This window comes from Megascapheus bottae, chromosome 26 (assembly GCF_031878675.1).
Source record: "Megascapheus bottae isolate mThoBot1 chromosome 26, mThoBot2.hap1, whole genome shotgun sequence".
Classification (NCBI taxonomy): domain Eukaryota; kingdom Metazoa; phylum Chordata; class Mammalia; order Rodentia; family Geomyidae; genus Megascapheus; species Megascapheus bottae.
In genome coordinates, this window is record NC_143534.1 from 14,860,163 (window position 1) to 14,879,221 (window position 19,059).

The 19,059-nt window shown below is 43.7% G+C and overlaps 1 protein-coding gene and 1 long non-coding RNA gene across 2 annotated transcripts in view; one reads left to right on the forward strand and one right to left on the reverse strand.

Annotated features, from left to right (window-relative positions):
- The window catches only part of Nebl (nebulette), a 289,620-nt gene extending 279,924 nt beyond the window's left edge, over positions 1-9,696 (reverse strand). Inside the window, exons 1-2 of the mRNA XM_090318998.1 lie at positions 9,381-9,696; positions 8,221-8,315 (exon numbers count right to left, since the gene is read on the reverse strand). Coding sequence (XP_090175124.1) covers positions 8,221-8,315; positions 9,381-9,449 — 164 coding nt within the window. The 5' untranslated portion in view covers positions 9,450-9,696. The remainder of the gene's footprint in view (positions 1-8,220; positions 8,316-9,380) is intronic.
- Positions 9,697-11,332: 1,636 nt separating this feature from the next.
- LOC150045983 (uncharacterized) lies at positions 11,333-18,539 on the forward strand. The gene is made up of 3 exons (XR_016532760.1): positions 11,333-11,396; positions 17,318-17,395; positions 18,252-18,539. It is a non-coding gene; the product is annotated as an uncharacterized LOC150045983 (long non-coding RNA).
- The last annotated feature ends 520 nt before the right edge of the window (positions 18,540-19,059 follow it).

A 19,059-nucleotide genomic window follows, 5' to 3' on the forward strand; every position in this document is an offset into this window, starting at 1 on the left:
TGCTGGGTACTCAGCTCATAAATATTACTCAAGGTCTCACTTCCCCAACTGCTAAAAGCCTGGGTAGCCAAGGCTAATATATAGCAGGAACAAAGAGGAAAAGAAAAGAAATTCGACTTCTTCTCCCTCTGAGATGGTCTAAGAGGGGGATGGTATTGGTGGGTGCCATGGGAGGGGGGCGGGGACTATGTTTCTCTAGCTCCCTGATCTACCCAGGAAATACTCTGCAATGCACTCATCTGAAAACACTTAAAGAAGACACACCAAAATGCATGCGCTATTCCACAGGCTCTTGACACATAATCAATGTACCTTTAAGCTCACACATCTGTATCTTACATTACCCTTGTATTTCACAGTGATTCAGGGATATGTGCTATGCTTCATCTCGAAATCTTTTCTCATCTGACATCCTTCCATAATAGATTCATCATCCTAGAGAAAGAAACTGTGAATCATAGACACTTTTTGTAGACATTTTCAAATGGGACGGAGTCCGATGTATGCTCTATGAATACAGGCCCCTACACCGTGACTTCAAAACATAATAAAATGTATCTGATTTTATTGACAGTCCACTCACAATAATTTCATGTATATACTATATGGTACCCAGTTACAGAAAAAAAAATCCCTTAACTCCAGTACTATGTAAAGAAGCAAAGAGCTAATGTTTTCAGTGAAGAATGCAACTGAGGACATAAGTAAGGCCTATTCTGATGGATGAGAATTAGCACCCCCACACAATTCGATATCCCTCCATAGAAGCTATCAGTGATAACAATGTGATCTTCTATCCTGCCTTTAAAGGACAAAGATGAGACAGCAACTTTCAATTGATTATTATAAGCAAGAGAATGGACTGACCATTCAGTACCTAATAAGTGTCATTTAGAGCACTGAGGCTTACCAACATTTCCTCCACTTAATCTTTACAGAATTGCTATTAGGAAGAAGATATTTTCCCATTTTACAGGACATTATTAAACTCAGAAGAAAGAAAAAGCATCAATAAAGAATGCTTTTTAGGAAGATGTTATAGTTTGAAACTGAGCCTCAAGGTAAAGAATGTAAATGCCACCACAATCATTATGGATTGGAATCAGTGAGCCTGTCCTAGCAATAGAGATACTTTTGTCCCCTTGTGTTCATACTTGGTGAAACCTGGTTATTAGACACGGTCCATGGTTCCCAAAGCCTAATCTCAACCTAGTTTCCCTCGACTGTATTACTGCTTCTTATCTCCCCAGAAGATCCCACCTGGACCTCATCCTGACTTAGGGTTAAATAGAGAGATCACACTCAGATGCTAACATGATCTGAAGCCATTGAGCCAGCTAGTGTTAACTGAGTATCTCCAAAGTGCTAGGCTCTTAGAGATAGCAAGTGAATAAGATAGGTACCCTGCCCCACCTTTCAGAGAGGGCTACAGACAGGGAAGCACACGGCTACCGCTGGTGTGATCACTGGCTGAAATCTAAGGAAGGACTGTGTTGGCTGGCCTGAAAGAAGAAATGGGGTGGGTGGAGCCAGTTAAGGGGAAAATAACAGTTTCAGGAGTCACTGGATACAAAGCAGGGCACTATACATGTAGGTGATTCCCACAGCTCTCTGATGTACAAAGCCTGAAGAATATGGAACTAAACTATACTTTCTCAACTTTCCAACCTCCACTTCCAGCAAATTTGACAACTGTCCATGCCATTGTAAAAGAAAGCTTCCCCAAACAATACTTTTCTACTACTCTAATGCACTTTAGTGTTCTCTGTCTGTCTCTATATGTCTCTGTCTGTCTCTCTGTCTGTCTCTCTCTCTCTGTCTCTCTTTCCCAGTCCTGAGGCTTGAACTCAGGGCCTGGGCACTGTCCTCGAGCATTCTACCACTTGAACCACAGCACCACGCTGGCTTTTCTGTGTATGTGGTACCAAGGAATTGAACCCATTGCATGCTAGGCAAGCATTCTACCACTAAGCCACACCTCTGGCCCTGGTGCTTTCTCTTTGCTTTCTACTTTTTTTCTCTGTCCTTCTGTGGACCCTGTAACAGGTGGCAATCCAGTGTGAAAACCAGTATAGAAGCTGGTCTATGGTAGATGGATGGCATTTGCCCAGCATGCTTGAAGCCCCGGGTGTGATCTCTAGCTCCCCTCAAAACAAAACAAAACCAACCTGTTGTTCACTGCATACACTTCCTCATCTCCTTCCCACACTTCGTCACCTGTCGCAAACTACAGAAACAAGAGCACTATTGTCTACTAAACATCTGCTACTTGCCAGGACTGGTCCCCAACCATACATAGTGTTATTAATCCACTTCTGTGTGAATCTGGCCATGCCATTCCCATTTTATAGATGAAGAGACTTGTTCAGCAGAAGAAGACGCAACCAGGATTCAAATCCAGCTCCGTCATACTCCAAAGCATCCATTACAACACGCCATACTTCATGAACGGTTAAGTGTGTGTGTGTGTGTGTGTGTGTGTGTGTATCTGTGTGTCTGTGTACGGACCAGTTCCATGGCTTGAGCTCAAGACTTGGGCTCTGTCCTGAGCTTCTGTGCTCAAGGCTAGCACTTATCACTTGAATCACAGTTTAAATTCCTGCCTTTCCTGTGCCCACCCCCACCCCGTAATTAACTGGAAATAAGAGTCTCACAGACTTTTCTGCCCAAACTGGTTTCCTCCTTCAATCCTCAGATCTCAGCCTCCTAAGTAGCTAAGATTACAGGCATCACCACTAACTCAAGAGCAGAAATGTCATAAATTCACTTGAGATAAGTCAAATCCTTGGAGTGTTATAGAATCAAATTTTGGAGGCCCTAATAGATATAAGGGAAACAGGACACGGAGACTCTTAGGTTTACTAACAAGAGTGACCAGCAGAGAAATGGTAAGGGAGAGCCAGCGAAGCCGTGGCCTAGATAACCCACCCTCAAGACATGCTGGCAGACATGCACTGACCATCCTGGCCAGCTCAGCAACCTTGACTATTCACAAGGGGGATAATACAGCCAGGGAGGAAGTGGATGCTCACACAAGTTCTGCTGGTTCATTTTTAAACATAATCCAAAATCAGGATAAGAGAGACTCTTTAGTAGTAGAGAGGCAATCTTATTTGGAAGGATGACTAAACACACCAAACACAGATATTTGTGCTCTTTTAAGCTCCGTAATTAAAGATATACCTGACATAGATCCAAGGTATATTAAATAGGTATAGGTCAGGATAAATGTTCCAACTGAAATTGTTTCCAGCAGCAGTGAATGAAGAAATTGTTGACACTGAATCATTGCCTCAACTCCCCAGACCTAAGATAATATGATTTTTTATAATACGATTTTATTTTTGGTAACTATACATTAGCCAGCCAGTTAGTAGCAATGCTACCTCTCAGGGAGGAAAGCACTCAGAAAATTCTACAGACTGATAACTTTTTTTTACAAACCTATCACAGATGTAATTTTGACATTTGCACACAACATATTAAATACTTGATTTGACAAATAGCCTTGGGATTTACATTCTGTATATGGCACATGGGGGTAGCAAAATGTTTATAATTTAGCTCAGCATGTAAAATTCACATAGAAATACAAGCTAGGGATTTAGATTGTTGGAGATTTCTTGTGGGTTTTTGGTTGTTGTTGTTGTTTGTTTATTTTTTCAATCTAATCATCTAGTCTTATTTTCTTGGCCCCTCTTAGCAATAAGAACATTGCTTAGTTCTGTCTTTGTTTTGTAAGTTCTCCAATAAAAAAAAATCCTGAATGTGCTAAGGAATCCACAGCCTGCTTATGAAACATAAAGGCTGAAAACATGGCACATGTTCAAGTAGACCGGCTTGTTTTTAAATATTTTAATAACATGCACTGCTGTGTGAGGGATTCAACGTGTGTTTTGCTCCCTCTTACATCTAGTATACACTATACTTTGATCATTCTATCAAAAGATCAAAATTTAAATATCATGTAAATTGCCTTTTATACATATCCCCCGTTCTTGTGAAATCAAACAGAATACTTGTTTCTTCTCTAAACACATGAGAATCTAAATAAGCAACACAGCTAAACCAAAGAAATACTTGCTACTTCATTCCATTTTTTTAAATACCCTCAGGTATTAAAATATACTGCTTTTATTTTCTTAAAATAATACTAAATGTCTGTGTCCCTGCTTTCAGCGGAGTCCTAATGTTTATTTTAAAGGTTCTTAAGTTAATTATGCATGTTATATTCACAAGAAAATCTACTTAAGCATTCCTCGTGAAGACTGGGAGATTGTGTAAGTCAAGAGAAATTGAATGGCTGATATTGAACTTCTACTAACCACAAAACTTTTGTAAGAACAAAATGTAAAGTAAGAACTTTATTAGACACTGGCTGTAAAAAAGCATACTTAGGACAATGGCGAAAAAGTTGGTAGGGAATAAACATGGTAAGAAAAGTCCTGTCACTTTTCTTTTTTCATATATTTTAATTGTAATTAATAGAAGGGTTACATGATATTTGCCAGATAGAAGGTGCATTAATTCACATACTTTGATACCCTTCCACCTGTCTTGGTCTCCATTTCCCTCCTCCCCCACCCCCACTGTCACTTTTCTTAAATGTGGCAATTGCCCTGAGAATCTTAAGAAAATGTCCTGAGTCTTAGGATATGATGATATTAGATAATACTGACAAATGGCCCAACAATGGTTTTTTAAAATTGATCATATAATTAGATAAATAAAAGTGCAAAGCAAACATGGAAAAGTGCTAATAAAAGTTAAATCTACAGAAGATTCTACAGATGCTCATTGTAAAGTTGATCCTCCTTATTTCTAGGTTTCATATCTGCAGATTCAACTAATCACAGATCAAAAATATAAGAGTTGGGCATTCATACCTGTAATCCTAGATCCTCAGAAGCTAAGATCTGAGAATCATAGCTCAAAGCCAGCCCAGGAAGGAAAGTTCATGAAACTCCAATACCAGAAAACCAGAAGTGGAGCTGCAGCTCAAGTAATAGAGCACCAACTTTGACTGAAAAGCTCCCAGGCCCTAAGTTCCAACACACACAAATAAAATTAGAAAAACTTCAGTAAACATGTATAGAACTCTTTCCTTGCCACTATTCTCTGAATAATATAGTATAACAACTATGAACATGGCCTTTCTACTGAATTAAGCGTTATAAACAACCTAAAGATGATCTGAAGTATATGTTGCCCATATGCAAATAGTGCACCTTTTTTTTGCCAGTCCTGGAGTTTGAACTCAAGGCCTGAGCACTGTCCTTGGGCTTTCTCAAAGCTTGAGCCACAGTACCACTTCCAGCTTTTTCTATTTATGTGGTACCAAGGAATTGAATCCAAGTCTTCGTAAGCATGCTAGGCAAGCACTCTAACTACCACCAGGCCAAACTCTCAGGCTCCATTTTTTAATAAAGGATTTGAGCATCCACAGATTTTGGTGTTGGGGGGGTGAAGGAGTCACACAAATTGCTTCAGATACTACCCGCTGATGGTATTTCTCCTATAATTATTTTTAATGTGCACAATTTTCATAACAAAAAGCAATAAGAGGAGGAAGACCAGTCATTTCCATTTAAGCATGTATGTATTGACTAATGAAGGAGAAGTACAGACAAAATATTGCATTATATAGACAGTGAATGTTTCATTTTCTGAAAGCCATCTGCATTAGAGAATCCATTTTCTTCCATTGACCCAAAGAAATTATGGTTGACCTTCTGGCCATGACCCCAAGAAGTCATGATTGACACACACCACTTGAATTAGAGCAGAGGCATCAGATCTCCAGGGAGTCATCATATGGACCAGATTACATGGTAGCATATGCCCGTGGGGCTAAGGCCAACTGATGCCTTCCCATCTGAGACCAAAGCTAGACCCCATGGCTTTGTTTTCTGGAGAGAGCATATGAAGCTATGATGTGAACGTAAAGCTAAGTTTAAAAAAAAAAAAACAATCAATTACCTCTACTCATTCACCTAGTAAAACTTGACTCCTATCTATCTTCCCTTTATCTACTCCATAAATTGAACTCACAGTTCAATGCTTTAAAAAAAATTAAGGTGCTACCTTGAAATTTGAATTCGTTATTAATAAAGTACAATAACCCATAAGAAACATTAGAGAGGTAGTCTAGACTGACCTCAAATTCAAGACACTTCTGCCTCAGCCAACCAAGTGCTAGGACAACAGGGGCAAGTGCCAACACACCCAATATTTTAATATTTTTCTTTAATGAACACATCTAAAACTAAGTAGAGAGCCCAATGTAATCAATACCTCCCCATTGATGCCTTTTCTGTCACTTGTCATTTTCTTTTCTCTTTCTCAAGTCTCCATTTCTTCATCTTTGTTCTGTTATTTCCTCTTTCTTTTCTCTCTTTTTCCTTTTCACCTATCATACCACGGCCACCTGAAGGCATTTTGGGTATTTGGATTAAACTCCAAGTAGTGGAGCTGTAAAAAAATCCTGTTGTGGCCCATAAAGCTGTTGGAATCAAGCTGCTATCTGAATCAGCTATGAGAAGACTGGTTCACTTTCCTTTAATCAAAGAACAATTAACTTGTTTCTAGGTGGCTGGCCCTTCTGTTCCCTTTACTGTCACCCCTTTGATCTATAGCCACTCACTTATATACCTCCAGAAAGGAAGCAAAAAAACCATGATGACACCAAAACCTCACTTTTGCTTCACATTTTTCCAAAAAGAGTCATGGCCTGGAAGCTTGAAAACTAGTTTGGGGAATATCTCTGGACTTCAAGCCCCATTTTTTGAGTTTTGGCAAGTTGCTGGTCTACCTCTGGGCAGTAAACTAGTCCTGGAGGAATCAGAGGCAGAATAAAAAAAGCAAAAATTAATTTTCTAGCCAACACATTTTGTGAGGGTCTTTATTCAGAGAGGTATGAACATGTTATATTTGGTTACCCAAAGTCTGCTGTCTGAGAAGACACACTCCCCAGATATGATGAAGAATAGAACCCAGCCTCATTCTCCATGCTCCCAGAGGGTCTGCACAGGAAGCTATTTTAAACACTGGGGAGGAGGAAGCAGTATTCCAGTCAAGAGGTCAAAGGTGCAAAGGTCTCTTGGCTGCCCCCTTCCCCACAAGCAAACCCAAGCCAGGCCCACAGGGGAACTGGAAGGAGGATAGTTCAAGACAGTTCAACTATCAGGACCAAGAGCTTGCTGTTGAAAACATTGTGTGGTAGAAGAGATGCTCAGAGACCTGGAGAAATACAAGGTAGCCCCTAGCCAATGTGGAACTACTTGAAGCCTCCAGACATGATCTGAGGCCCATCCTGAGGCTTATCCCTTCCATGCCTCAGTTTCTTTAACTGCTGGAACTCACCTTCATCACTCAAAAGATTGTGGTTAAGATCAAGTCAATATACTTCATAAAGGACTTGAACATGGACTGACCCTTGGTAAGACCAGATAAGCGATTATAGGCTAGAAACATGCCTTCAGGAAAGCCGAAGAAAGAACTACTACTTTTAATTCCTCCTACTACTCATGTAACTGGAATGACTCCACAATTAAGTCCTAAATCAGCTAGGAATACCCATGGCTTCATCCTTTGCTTCCCTGTTTAAAACCCAGGATACCAGGAGTAGCCTCATGTTCGATCAAGCCAGTATGACTCCTTTCCCTTAGCAACTAGATTCACATATAAAATTGCAAGATGGCAACCTTCTATGATTAAAATGGAAATTGACACATGATTAAAATGGAAATCTACCTGACATGCACATCAGAGCCCACACATACTCTTAGTGGGGAAGTTCTGTAGCTTCTAAGAAATATATCCCCAAGTCTGAGTGTTGTGAAATGAAAAGGAAGGAAGGAGAGAGAGAGAGAGAGAGAGAGAGAGAGAGAGAGAGAGAGAGAGAGAGAGAGAGAGAGAGAGAGAGAGAGGGAGGGGGGTGGGAGGGAGGAGAGAGAGAGAGAGAGAGAGAGAGAGAGAGAGAGAGAGAGAGAGAGAGAGAGAGAGAGAGAGAGAGAGAGAGAGTGAGTGCATTAGCAAAACACAGATGCAGTGACCTTCCACTAAGTACCCGGCCCCAGTGTGTGTGTGTGGCATCACCAGGTAATTGGCCACTCAGCACACCTGGGGGACACAAGCAGTCAAGTATTCACCCCAGGCCCGTCTGCTGGCTTGTGTTCCCATCCTGAGCCACACCTGGCAGAGCCCATGGACAATACTCACGCGTTACAATAGGGCTTCTTTTCATAGCCTTTGTAGTTCTTCATGTTCAGAGCCATCTTGCAGACCTCGCAGTGGAAACATCCTTTATGCCAATACTAAAAAGAAAAGAATAATAATAATAAATAATTTAAAAGTTTGCCACCCTGCCAGTTCAGGATCAGGAGGAGGGAGACGGGAGAGGGAAGCTCGTCTTGAAGTATACACCACCACCGGGCCCACATTTGCAAACCCCAGAGACACTGCAGCCATCCACCTACGTTCCACTCAGTAAATAACGCAGGCAGCTTTGGAAAGTGGACTTGGAGACGAATCCCATCACAGCTATAGACTCACAATGGAAAAGCTCTTCTAACAAATCCGCCATAAAGCAACCGTGAGCTGGGGGCGGTGGGGGGGGTCCCAAGGGCCAAGTGGCTTTTCCAACTAAAAGGACTGGGGTTCGAAGTGCGGTGTGGATGCTACGCGCTATGCGTGCGGGATCCCTGGAACCGCGGGAGTCAGGCCCCCTCGGGGGTAGGAGGGAGTCTGTGGCAGTCCCCTTGTCACCCAGCCCCCCTGCCCGGGGAGACGGTCCACGCCTTCCTGTCACCTAACGCAAATTCCACTGGGGACGCCTTGCGCGGGTGGCGATCCCCCCCCCCCACCGTCCCTGGCGATCGGGACCCGATCCGTCTCCCCGGGGCTGGGCCACTTCATCCACACCCGACCTGGGCAGCGTGGGAGCCGCCCCCACGCCATGGCCACTTCCACCGGCATCTCCTGGCCCAGTGGATTCGACGCCCGTGGCCCGGGCTCGCCGCGCCCGGCCGAGTCTCCCGGGTGGGGATTCCGGTCGGCCATGCCGCAGCGGCCTCCGGGTGACACACTGGTGGCTTCTGCCTTTCCACTGCCCCCCCCTCCTCGGCCACGGGAGACACGGGAGCAGGGGTGAGGGGGAGCGAGCACAGGGGTTGGCAGGACCAAAGGCATCGGGCAGAGTGGCCGGGCTGCCCACCCACCCCAGTCCGGGTGTCCAGCCCGGTGCCTCAGTGTCCCCGACCCTCGGGCGGGCGTCTTCCTTCGCGCGCCCTGCCCCGGTGCGCCCCGCCGCTGTCTCTCCACGCCGGATGCCCCAAAACTTCTGTGGAGCAGGTGCAGCCCGCGCCCCCCACCCCGCTCACCTTATCCAGGCAGTTGACTTTCTCCGTGGGGTACACCACTTTCCCGCAGCGGGCGCACTGGGGGTTCATGGTCGCGGCTCCCGCGGGCGGTGGCTGCCGAGGGCTCCGCGGAGCCGCTGTGGCATCCCCCGGCGGACCCTGCGCCGCCTCGGGACGCCGCGGAGCCGGGCGCGCGGAGCGGGGCGAGCCGGCCTGGCGAGGCGCGGGGGGCGCACGCACGGGGAGGCGGGCACGCGGCGGGGCCTGGAGCCTCAGGCGGCCCGCGCGCTCCGGCTCGCCGAGCTCCGGGGCTCTGGGGCTCGGCTCCGGCTCGGGCTCCGCGCCGCCGGCTCTGCGTCGCCCGCGCTCCAGGTACCGGTGACTCACAGTCACTCGTGCCCGCCCCTCGCGCTCCCACGCCGCCGCCGCTGCCGCCGCCGCCGCGCAGGCCAAACCCACCGGCGCGCCCCGACCCAAGAGGCAGGGGAACGAGCACGTCGGTCACCCGCGGAGGGAGGGCGCGGGGAGGAGAGGGGAGGGGAAGGGAGGGGAGGGCAGGCACCCGGAGAGCTGGGCCCGAAATCAGCCCAGGGCCGCCTGGGGAGCGAGCGCCGCGCGCCCGGGGTGGGGGGCGCCCAGGTGGGAGGGGGGTACGTGGGGGAGGGGGAGGGGAGGGGGTGACAGATGCAAAAGCTCAGCCCCCCCCCTCCACTTCTGTCCGCCCTTCCTCCTTTCTCCTCTTCCCCAGATGGGTGCTCGCCCACCCTCCTCCACCACCACCACCGCCACCCCGCCCTGTCCCAGCTGCTGTCCCTGGCACCCAGAGGTCGCAGAAGATACGGGGCCAGAATGCGCCCACGGTCCTCCTCCTCCTCTTCCCGCTCCGGGGACCAGCGCCCCTGGAAGCTCCGGGTCCCCAGGGTCTAAGGACTGTTCCCCCTCCCCACTCCCCGCTCCGCTGCTGAGACTGAGTCCCCAGCACGGACTGATCTCCTGGGGTGCCGGCTGGGTTCGGTCCCCTTTCCTGAGGACGCATCCAGGAGTCCAGAAAAACCTTCCTCCACCCCCTCCCCCCCGACTCCCCGGCCCCTAACCCCTGCAACCTGTCCTGGAATAGGTTAAAATGACAGACCATGCCTGCCAGGCCTGACTCAAGCCTCTCTTGATTAATTGACTCTGGCCTTTCGTTTTTAAGTGTGTCTATCCATACTAGCTTGCCTTCCAATCAAGCACCACAAAGATCTGGGAAAAGTTCCTAGATTTGTGCTGAAGTCGTTATAAAAACTCATGAGTCCAAACCCAAAGAGCCAGAAAATCAAGTGGAAGGATGAGATGAAACCAAAGGAAACCGCACTGGCTTCATTTTAAAAAGCTCTCATCTTCTTACGGCAGCATAATGGAGCTGTGCCAACAAGATTCAGACCCCAGTTCTGCCCTTTTGTTGTTTGTTTTTGTCCTCCATGGGCTTGAACTCCAGGCCTGGGCGCTGTCCCTGAGGTCTTTGTGCTGAAAGCTAGGGCTCTACCATTTTGAGACCCAATTCCGCTTCTGGTTTTCTGGTGGTTACCCGAGATTCTCAGATCTCAGGCTCTTGAGTAGCTAGGATTACAGGCCTGAGCCACCACAGCGTGGCTTGCTGCCCATTTACTAGTTTGGTGACCATGTGGAAATATTTGGCCTCTCACTTTTTGGCCTCTGTCAATTTTCTGATCTACAGGAGTTACAAAATCCTGCCCTCCTTAGTGTGAGGATTAAGTGAGTCAGCAGTTCCTAAATGCTTTGACCTCCTGGGCACAACACAGAAGTCAGTCAAGCCAGGCTGTAACAAAGAAGGAAACACATTCCATTGCTGGCAATCAGATTAAAACATGCCACATAATAACTACGGTAACACATATTTCTCTGTGTTTTTCTTTTTCCAAATCCTAGCTGCATCTTTTCATGAGAAAAGAAAACTATTCACCTCTGAGCCTTGTGGGTAAACTGCTCTGTCAACAGCTTTAGAAGAATGTGGAGGGGTTTGACTTTTCACAAGAGGTAACTTCTTTAAAAAGTATTCACCAAATGCAACAGCTCAGAACCACTCCTGGCTGTGTTCACAAATCCACCTCCCAAAGTAAATAAAACGAGAATTTGCCACCTGAGAAGATCATTTACCTTTAAAGGCATCTCAGAGCTCATTAAATGTATTTATGGGATCTCCTGGAAGGAAGGGATTTTTTTTTAGCATTTAGATTTTCATAACTGTATATCATAACATATCATTGTAACATTTTATTCTCTTTCTTGAGTAGTGAATATTTAAAAATCAGAGGTAGAATGATGATGATATGACCTTTGTAGCTGATTATGTTGGATATTTTAACTATAAATTGTATTATTTCTTACCAAACCAACTATCGGTGGCAGAGACTAACCCAAAGTAGATGCTAATTAAATGTTTACTGCTAGTATGTAAATAAATATGTTGAAACTTAGAAGTGAGGAGCTTACACCTGCAATCCAGGCTACTCAGGAGGCTGAGATTGGAAGGAGAATTGTTTGAAGGCCGGGTAAACCCAGATACTGACAACAAAAACAAAAGAAAAAATTCACATTAGAATTAACTGTGAGATATTATTGTCTGAAGAATAAACAATAGATGCTCAGAACTATATTTTGTTGCTTTTCTTTTCGTCTTTTTGCATCAAGCCAGCTTTTAAGTTTCTTAGTGCCTTTTTTAAAGGCACTTTAATACCCTCTGTCTTCCACAAGAATTCATTTCCAATTCAAAGTAATACAGATGAAAAATGATAGAAGCCTGCCTTCTCACCCCTGCCTCTTCCTTCAATCCAATAAATGATTTAATTGTTCCATTAGAAAGACCTTTTGCCCTCCCAAGTCCTTTTCACATGACTGGTCAAGAAATTGTCCCTTATGGTAACTATATCCCAGAATGTCTACTTTAATTTAAATCTATTTCTGCTGACATAGACCAGGGATATAAAAGTCATGGATATAAAAATAATTAAATAACTGACCCTCATCCAAGCAACCACATAAAAATATTTATAATTCATAAATTTACAATTTTTAGCTAAAATCCCCCCACTTGTTTACTTTTTTCTCCAGAAGATCTATTTATACCAAATCTATAAAAGATTTTATACGTGCCTCAATTATTCTAGCTATATAAATTGAACAGTTTAAAAAGCAGTCAGTATTCCAAAAGGTTAAGTAGTAGCATTATCTAGGACACAGTTGTAGTAGATTATGTCACTTGCTTATATTAGCTAAGCACTGCAATAGTGCAGTGTCACCACGATATTTCCTTTGACCAATGGGCTGAGGGTATATCACATTCATCTGTTTCTTGTATTCTTGCATAGCTTATCCTGTTCTCCATCCTTCTGAGCATTGGTTCTTGACCTTGAATAGAGCATATCTCAGATATTGGCTTCGTTGACTCTTGTCCAAGAATGAGAAGATCTGTGTAGACAGTAGAGTTCAACTAAATTCATTAAGTCCACCCATATCCTGCCCTGACTAGGTGAAAAGTAAAGAGTACTCACTGGGCTTTTTTTGTCTGTCCTGGGGCTTGAACTCAGGGCCTGAACACTGTCCTTCTGTCCTTGGGCTTTTTCCTCAAGGCTAGTGCTCTAGCACTTGAGTGACAGCAGCACTTCTGCCTTTATTATGTATGTGGTACTGAGGAATCCATGCTGGATTTTTACTCACCTCATTTCAGTGTCCCCTTTACCAATCATAGCACAACAATAAACTTCAAAGCATGCTAAAAACCCTGTGTGTGCACACATGTGGACTGATCTTGGAGCTTGAATTCATGGCCTACATGCTGTTGCTGAGCTTTTTTGCTCAAGGCTAGCCCTTTACCACTTGAGCCACAGCCCCACTTCTGGTTTTTCCACAGTTACTTGGAAATACATGTCTCCTGGACTCTTGAATTTTTCTTCTCAGACCGGTTTTAGACTTCACCCCTCAGATCTGGGCCTCTTGAGTAGCTAGGACTACAGACAGGAGGCACGGGTGCCCAGTGATATTTTGATCAATAATAGATCTTGAACTCGGGGCCTCAGCATCATTCCTGAGCCTCTTTGTGCTCAAGGCTAGTGCTCTACCACTTGAGCCACAGCTCCATTTCTGGTTTTTGAGTGATTAATTGGAGATTAAGAGTCTCATGGAGACTTTTCTACCCAGGCTGGCTTCAAACCTCGATCCTCAGACTTCAACCTCCTGAGTAGCTAAGATTACAGAAGTGAGCTACTAGCACCAAGCTATAAAAACATTACTGAAAGATGACATCTCTCCTCAAAATAAGTTCATAAGTATACAGTGACCCCAAACCTTTCAGGCTTTGAAAAGAAAGAAAGGAGGAAGATAAACCCCTCATTTTCACCCTTCTGGGACCATGTCCCAAAAGATAAGGAACCAGACAGACAGTCTATGATTGGCAAAATGGTGTCCCTCTCCAGCCTTCCAAAGGAATGCACCCCTACTGCCATCTTGACTTTAGAGCCTCTGGTCTTCAGAACTAGAAAATGGTTAATGTGTTTGGTTTCTACAGTCAATTCATTTGAGTAGTTGCTACAGAAAAAAAAATGAGAAACTAATACATCTGGGTATTGTACTCTCTTTTTAGGATCTTCATGAGTCCCAAGAGTTCTAAAGGAATTAGTGGGAAATTGGGAGGTCTAGAATTCTTTCATATTGTCTTCACAGAAAAGAGCCTAAAACAAAGTTATCAAATCCTATCTCTATGTCTCTGTTGTAATATAGCAAAAGTTTATTCTTTAATAATCCCTTTTTTAAAACTTTTTTTTATCAATACTGGACTTTAGACTCCAGTCCTCACAGTTGGCAAGCTAGTGCCCTTACCACTTGAGCCATGGTCTCAATTCCTACTTTTTGCTGAGTATTTTGGAAATGTATTCTAGCAAGCTTTCTCAGTCTGACATAGCCCCAAATCTCAATTCTCCAGAGCTCAGCTCCTGAGGAGCTAGGATTACAGGCCTGACCCACTATAACTCAGCTTATTGTGTAATGACTTTAAAAGTTTTAGCATCATGCAAGATATAGAAGGAAATATGATTTCACTCTTAACCAAACTTACAAATGTGGTAGAAAAATCCTTACCTTCAGTCCCGGGACCCACAACACACTCTGTATGATTGTTTTATAGTAAAACTTATTGACTCGAAGCATTGAACATCAGGCCTAACACCCAGTAAGAACTTAGTAAATATGTGTGCAACCATTGAATGAGTAAAGAGGAAAACAAAATTGGACTCTTTAGTATATTTTAAGATAAATCAGATGAGAGACAACATCTATGATGATGGCTATTCCCCTTTTTATTTCAAGACTGCTTTCTCAATCATTTGCCAACTTCAAAAATATCAACTTCCAAAATAAAACTTGCATTGAGAATGCTTTTCTTAACAGACTCACATGAGAAAAAGAAAATGTTTTCCATGATTCAGGTTTTACTGCCTTCTGTGGACTGAATTGTGTATTCTCCCTCCCCATCCCCTCCACCTCCAACTCCCCTTCCCTTTTCTCCTACAAAATTCATGTTGATGCCCTAACTGCAATACGATGGTATTTGGAGATGGGACCTGTGGTAGACAATGAGGTTTTGATGAAGACATAAGAGTGTGGGCTTTCATGATGACATTGGTATCCTTATGGGAAGAAACCCTGAAAGACCAGTAGTGTTCTTGCTGTCTCTCTGTCCCTTCCCCTCCTCCCTTCCATGGGAAGTCAGAGGTGATGAGAAGGTTCATCTTAGCAAGAGAATCTTTACCCAGAACCATGCTGGTACCTGATTCCAGAGTTCTGGGGAAAAAAACTAAATGTGTATTCTTTAACCCACCCAGTCTATGGTGTTCTGATATAATAGCACAAGCTAATACTCTCTTTCAACATTGCTTATTATCCACTGAGAACTAGATCAAGGAAAATGTTCTTTATGACCAGTAAAAATAGTGACAGAGTGTCAGGAGTTTGGCCTAGTGGTAGAGTGCTTGCCTAGCATGCCTGAAGACCCAGGTTCAATTCCTCGGTACCACGTGCATAGAAAAAGTCGGAAGTGATGGTGTGCTCAGGTGCTAAAGCTCTAGCCTTGAGAAAGCCCAAGGACAGTGCTTAGGCTCTGAGTTCAAACCCTGGGACTTGCAAAAAAAAAATAGTGACAGAAATAAAGATAAGTTGTTTTGTTTTGGTTCTTTTTTTCTTCGTGGTTGTAAGATATTGTACTTTTTGTCACCAAAGCTCTGACTCACTAATTAGCATCAATTTTGAGACACAAAGGAAAGTAGATTTCCAACCTGCTTGGCAAGAATTGCAATTATGTTCAGTGACAAATTATGGGATCACCCTCCTCAACATACACAAAAGCAAGCAAAATTTCATCATTTTAAAGAGTAAAATTAAATTATAGGATTTAACCATGGTCAATGAAGGATTGTTTTGGTTAGTGTTATATTTTTAAAGAAGAAAACTAGAGATGCAGTATGTTGATTAAAATTCTATGTATGAGGCAGTAAGGAGAAAAGGGAATAGAATGTACCTAAAATCCAAAGCATTGTTAGAGGACAAATAGACATTAAATCTCCAATGTATCTTAAATGAACATCATGTTTTCTTAAGATTCTTTGATTACTACCAACAGACAGTGCTCTTGATAAAAAGAAATTCATAATTATGTCCTCCATGGACAAGAAAAGCTGAACAAATGTGTGTGTGTGTGTGTGTGTGTGTGTGTGTGTGTGTATGTATTTTTAAAGCCAGGCCAGAAAGAACAAGAAAATTAGATCTTACGATAAAGTTAGTTCAATGCTCTTCCTTTTAGTTACCTATTATTAAAATAGTATGACTAAGTTAGGCATGGTGGCTCATGCCTGTAATCCTAGCTACTCAGGAGGCTGAGATCTGAGGATTCCGGTTCAAAGCCAACCCAGACTTTAAAGACTGTGAGACTCTTACCTCCAATTTACCACTAGAAAATGAGAAGTGGTACTGTGGCTCAAGGGGTAGGACAGTAGCCTTGAGCTGAAGAGCTCAGGGACAGCACCCAACCACAGAGTTTAAGCCCCATGACCAACCAGAAAAAAAAAAATAGTATGACTGACCACCAAATGTCTGCCACTCTCTCTCCCCCTATTCTCACTCCCATCTGTGTCAGATGGGAGTGAGCAAATGAGCAGGTGAGAGAGGGGCTTAGGCCATTCAACCAAGACAAATGCAAAGCCAGAAGATGAGGGAAAGGGAACTAAAGCACACACAGGAATAAAAGAACAAATGAGAAAGAGGAAGTTGAACATGATACCACACACAAAATGTACACAATACCTCACAGAAGGAGCTTGGAGCCTATCAGCTTATGTGCCTAAAAGAATCAGCAGAGCTCCATGATTTATGGCATTGACAAAAGCAGAACATTTTGTTTGATGTGAACAAATTAATCGAGTTCTTAGGCTAATTAACAGTCAGCAAACTCTACTTCAGGGCTCAGGAGATGGCAACCAAGGCCTGCCTTGAACTTGCTAAGCATACACTCGGTTCTTGGGCTCTCACCCCAGCCTCCAAACTCTGCTTCTGAACTCAGATCTCCCAGAAGTAAGATCCAAATTCAACCTCACAGAAGAAGAAAACCATTGTCAGGAAAGTTCCTTGTGGAAGAAGCCAAAGATGGCCAACTCAAGCCCAAACTAGGCTTCTGTTCACATAACCAATTTTTTTCCTGTAATTCTTCAGCCAGGCTTTTTAAAAATTATTCAATGGACTATAGGTTCAAACCTGTCAAATGATGTTATCCTATTTTGAATAACACAGGAGGAAATGTCTTATAGCATCATGACATCAGAGCCACCCGTGCAGGAAACACGAGCTCTTCACTCAGCCAAGGGGCTGAGAACACACTCTGGTTCAAGAGTACCTTTCTTTCCTCTCTCTGACAGTGACTCATCGAACAGAGAATGCAGGACTCTCCCACCATCCTTGTACAAACGTGCACTGTAGAGGATGTGCCATTAACAGTGAGTATCAGAACAAGCAAGCGTTCTTTAGTATGAGTAATAGAAAGTACATGAAATGAGTGGAGCTGGCTGCGTGGAGATGGATGGAGAAAAGAGCCTTCATTATATAAAAAGGAAACCTGAGCCCCTGCTGCTGCCCCTGCCACAGCAACTTCATCCAATAAAAATAGGTATTAATTCTCAAATAAAACAGAACAGAGGCATAACGAACTCATGAAATACCTCTTAAAAATTAAAGCGTGAAGGTAAAACATGATGTTAAATAGCATTTAATGACATTGAAAAGATGGTTCTGATATTTTGCTAAGTGAAAAAGGCATGTTATAATAACATTTGTTCACTGTGATCTCATTTTTTTGTTAACTTTACATAAGTCAACATGCAAGAGAACCTTGAAGTGGCAAACACTAAAACATTAACAGAGATGGGAATTTGTTTATTTGCTTTTCCCAAATTTTCTTCAGTAAACATTTTTCCTCCTCCTCCTCTTCCTCTTTCTCCTCTTCCTCCTCCTTCCTCCTCCTCCTCCTCTGCTGCTGCTTCTGCTGCTGCCTCTTCTTTCTTCTTCCTCTTCCTCCTCCTCCTCCTCCTCCTCCTCCTCCTCCTCCTCCTCCTCCTCTTCTTCTTCTTCTTCTTCTTCTTCTTCTTCTTCTTCTTCTTCTTCTTCTTCTTCTTCTTCTTCTTTTTTCTTCCCTCGCCTTCTCCTCCTCCTCCTCCTCCTCCTCCTCCTCCTTCTATTTAAGGTAAGGGCTCACTTTACAACCCAGGTTATTCTCTCAAACTCTCAACCTTCCTGCCTTAGCCTCCAGAGGATGGGAATTACAGCCCTTCTGCTTTGTTTTGTTCCTGTTTTAAGAACATGCCTGGTAATTCCCAAGCTTTATGTGCCACGTTCTGGATGTTCAGAAGATCAGAAGGTCATAAAGAGGTCACCTCTGGGCAAAGACAAATGGAAAGAAATACAGGTTCCACCCATCTCTGCAACTCCCGTGGTCAGGGTGGAGGAGGATGTGACGCCTCAAAATTTGCCTCTGATGGGGGACAGGTAACTGCCAAGTTAAGCACAGAAATTCCAGCTGACATTCTGCTTCCATTTCTTCAGCCTCTTGGATACATATGCAGCTTTCATAAAAAAAAAAAAAAACTAGCCATCATGTAATGGATTTTGCCATTTGGAAAGACCTTGTACCCAACTTCTGTAGACTTTCCATTGTTTTATGTTCTACCATAATCTCTAATAAAAGTTCTAGCTATGCCCCTGCAGCTTATTGATTTCTGGAGAATTCACTGTAGGCATCAGAGCTCTTTGCTGTGATGGCTTCCATTCCTGAAGAGAGGATTGTTGCTTGGTTTAATCCCCATTCACATAAATCCAGATTTCCAGCATTTTAATAAAACAGCAAAGCAAAATGTTACTTTTCAATTTTAAAACTTCAGGTAAAAAGGAATGCACACTTTGAAATGTTTAGATGTATTTTTATGCATAGAAATCTGCCAGAGCAATACCAGATATAAAAACAGAAAAGGGGGTCAGGAGTTTGGCCTAGTGGTAGAGTGCTTGCCTAGCATGCACAATGACCCAGGTTCAATTCCCCGGTACCACACACATAGAAAAAAGCCGGAAATGGTGCTAAGGCTCAAGCGGTAGAGCTCTAGCCCTGAAA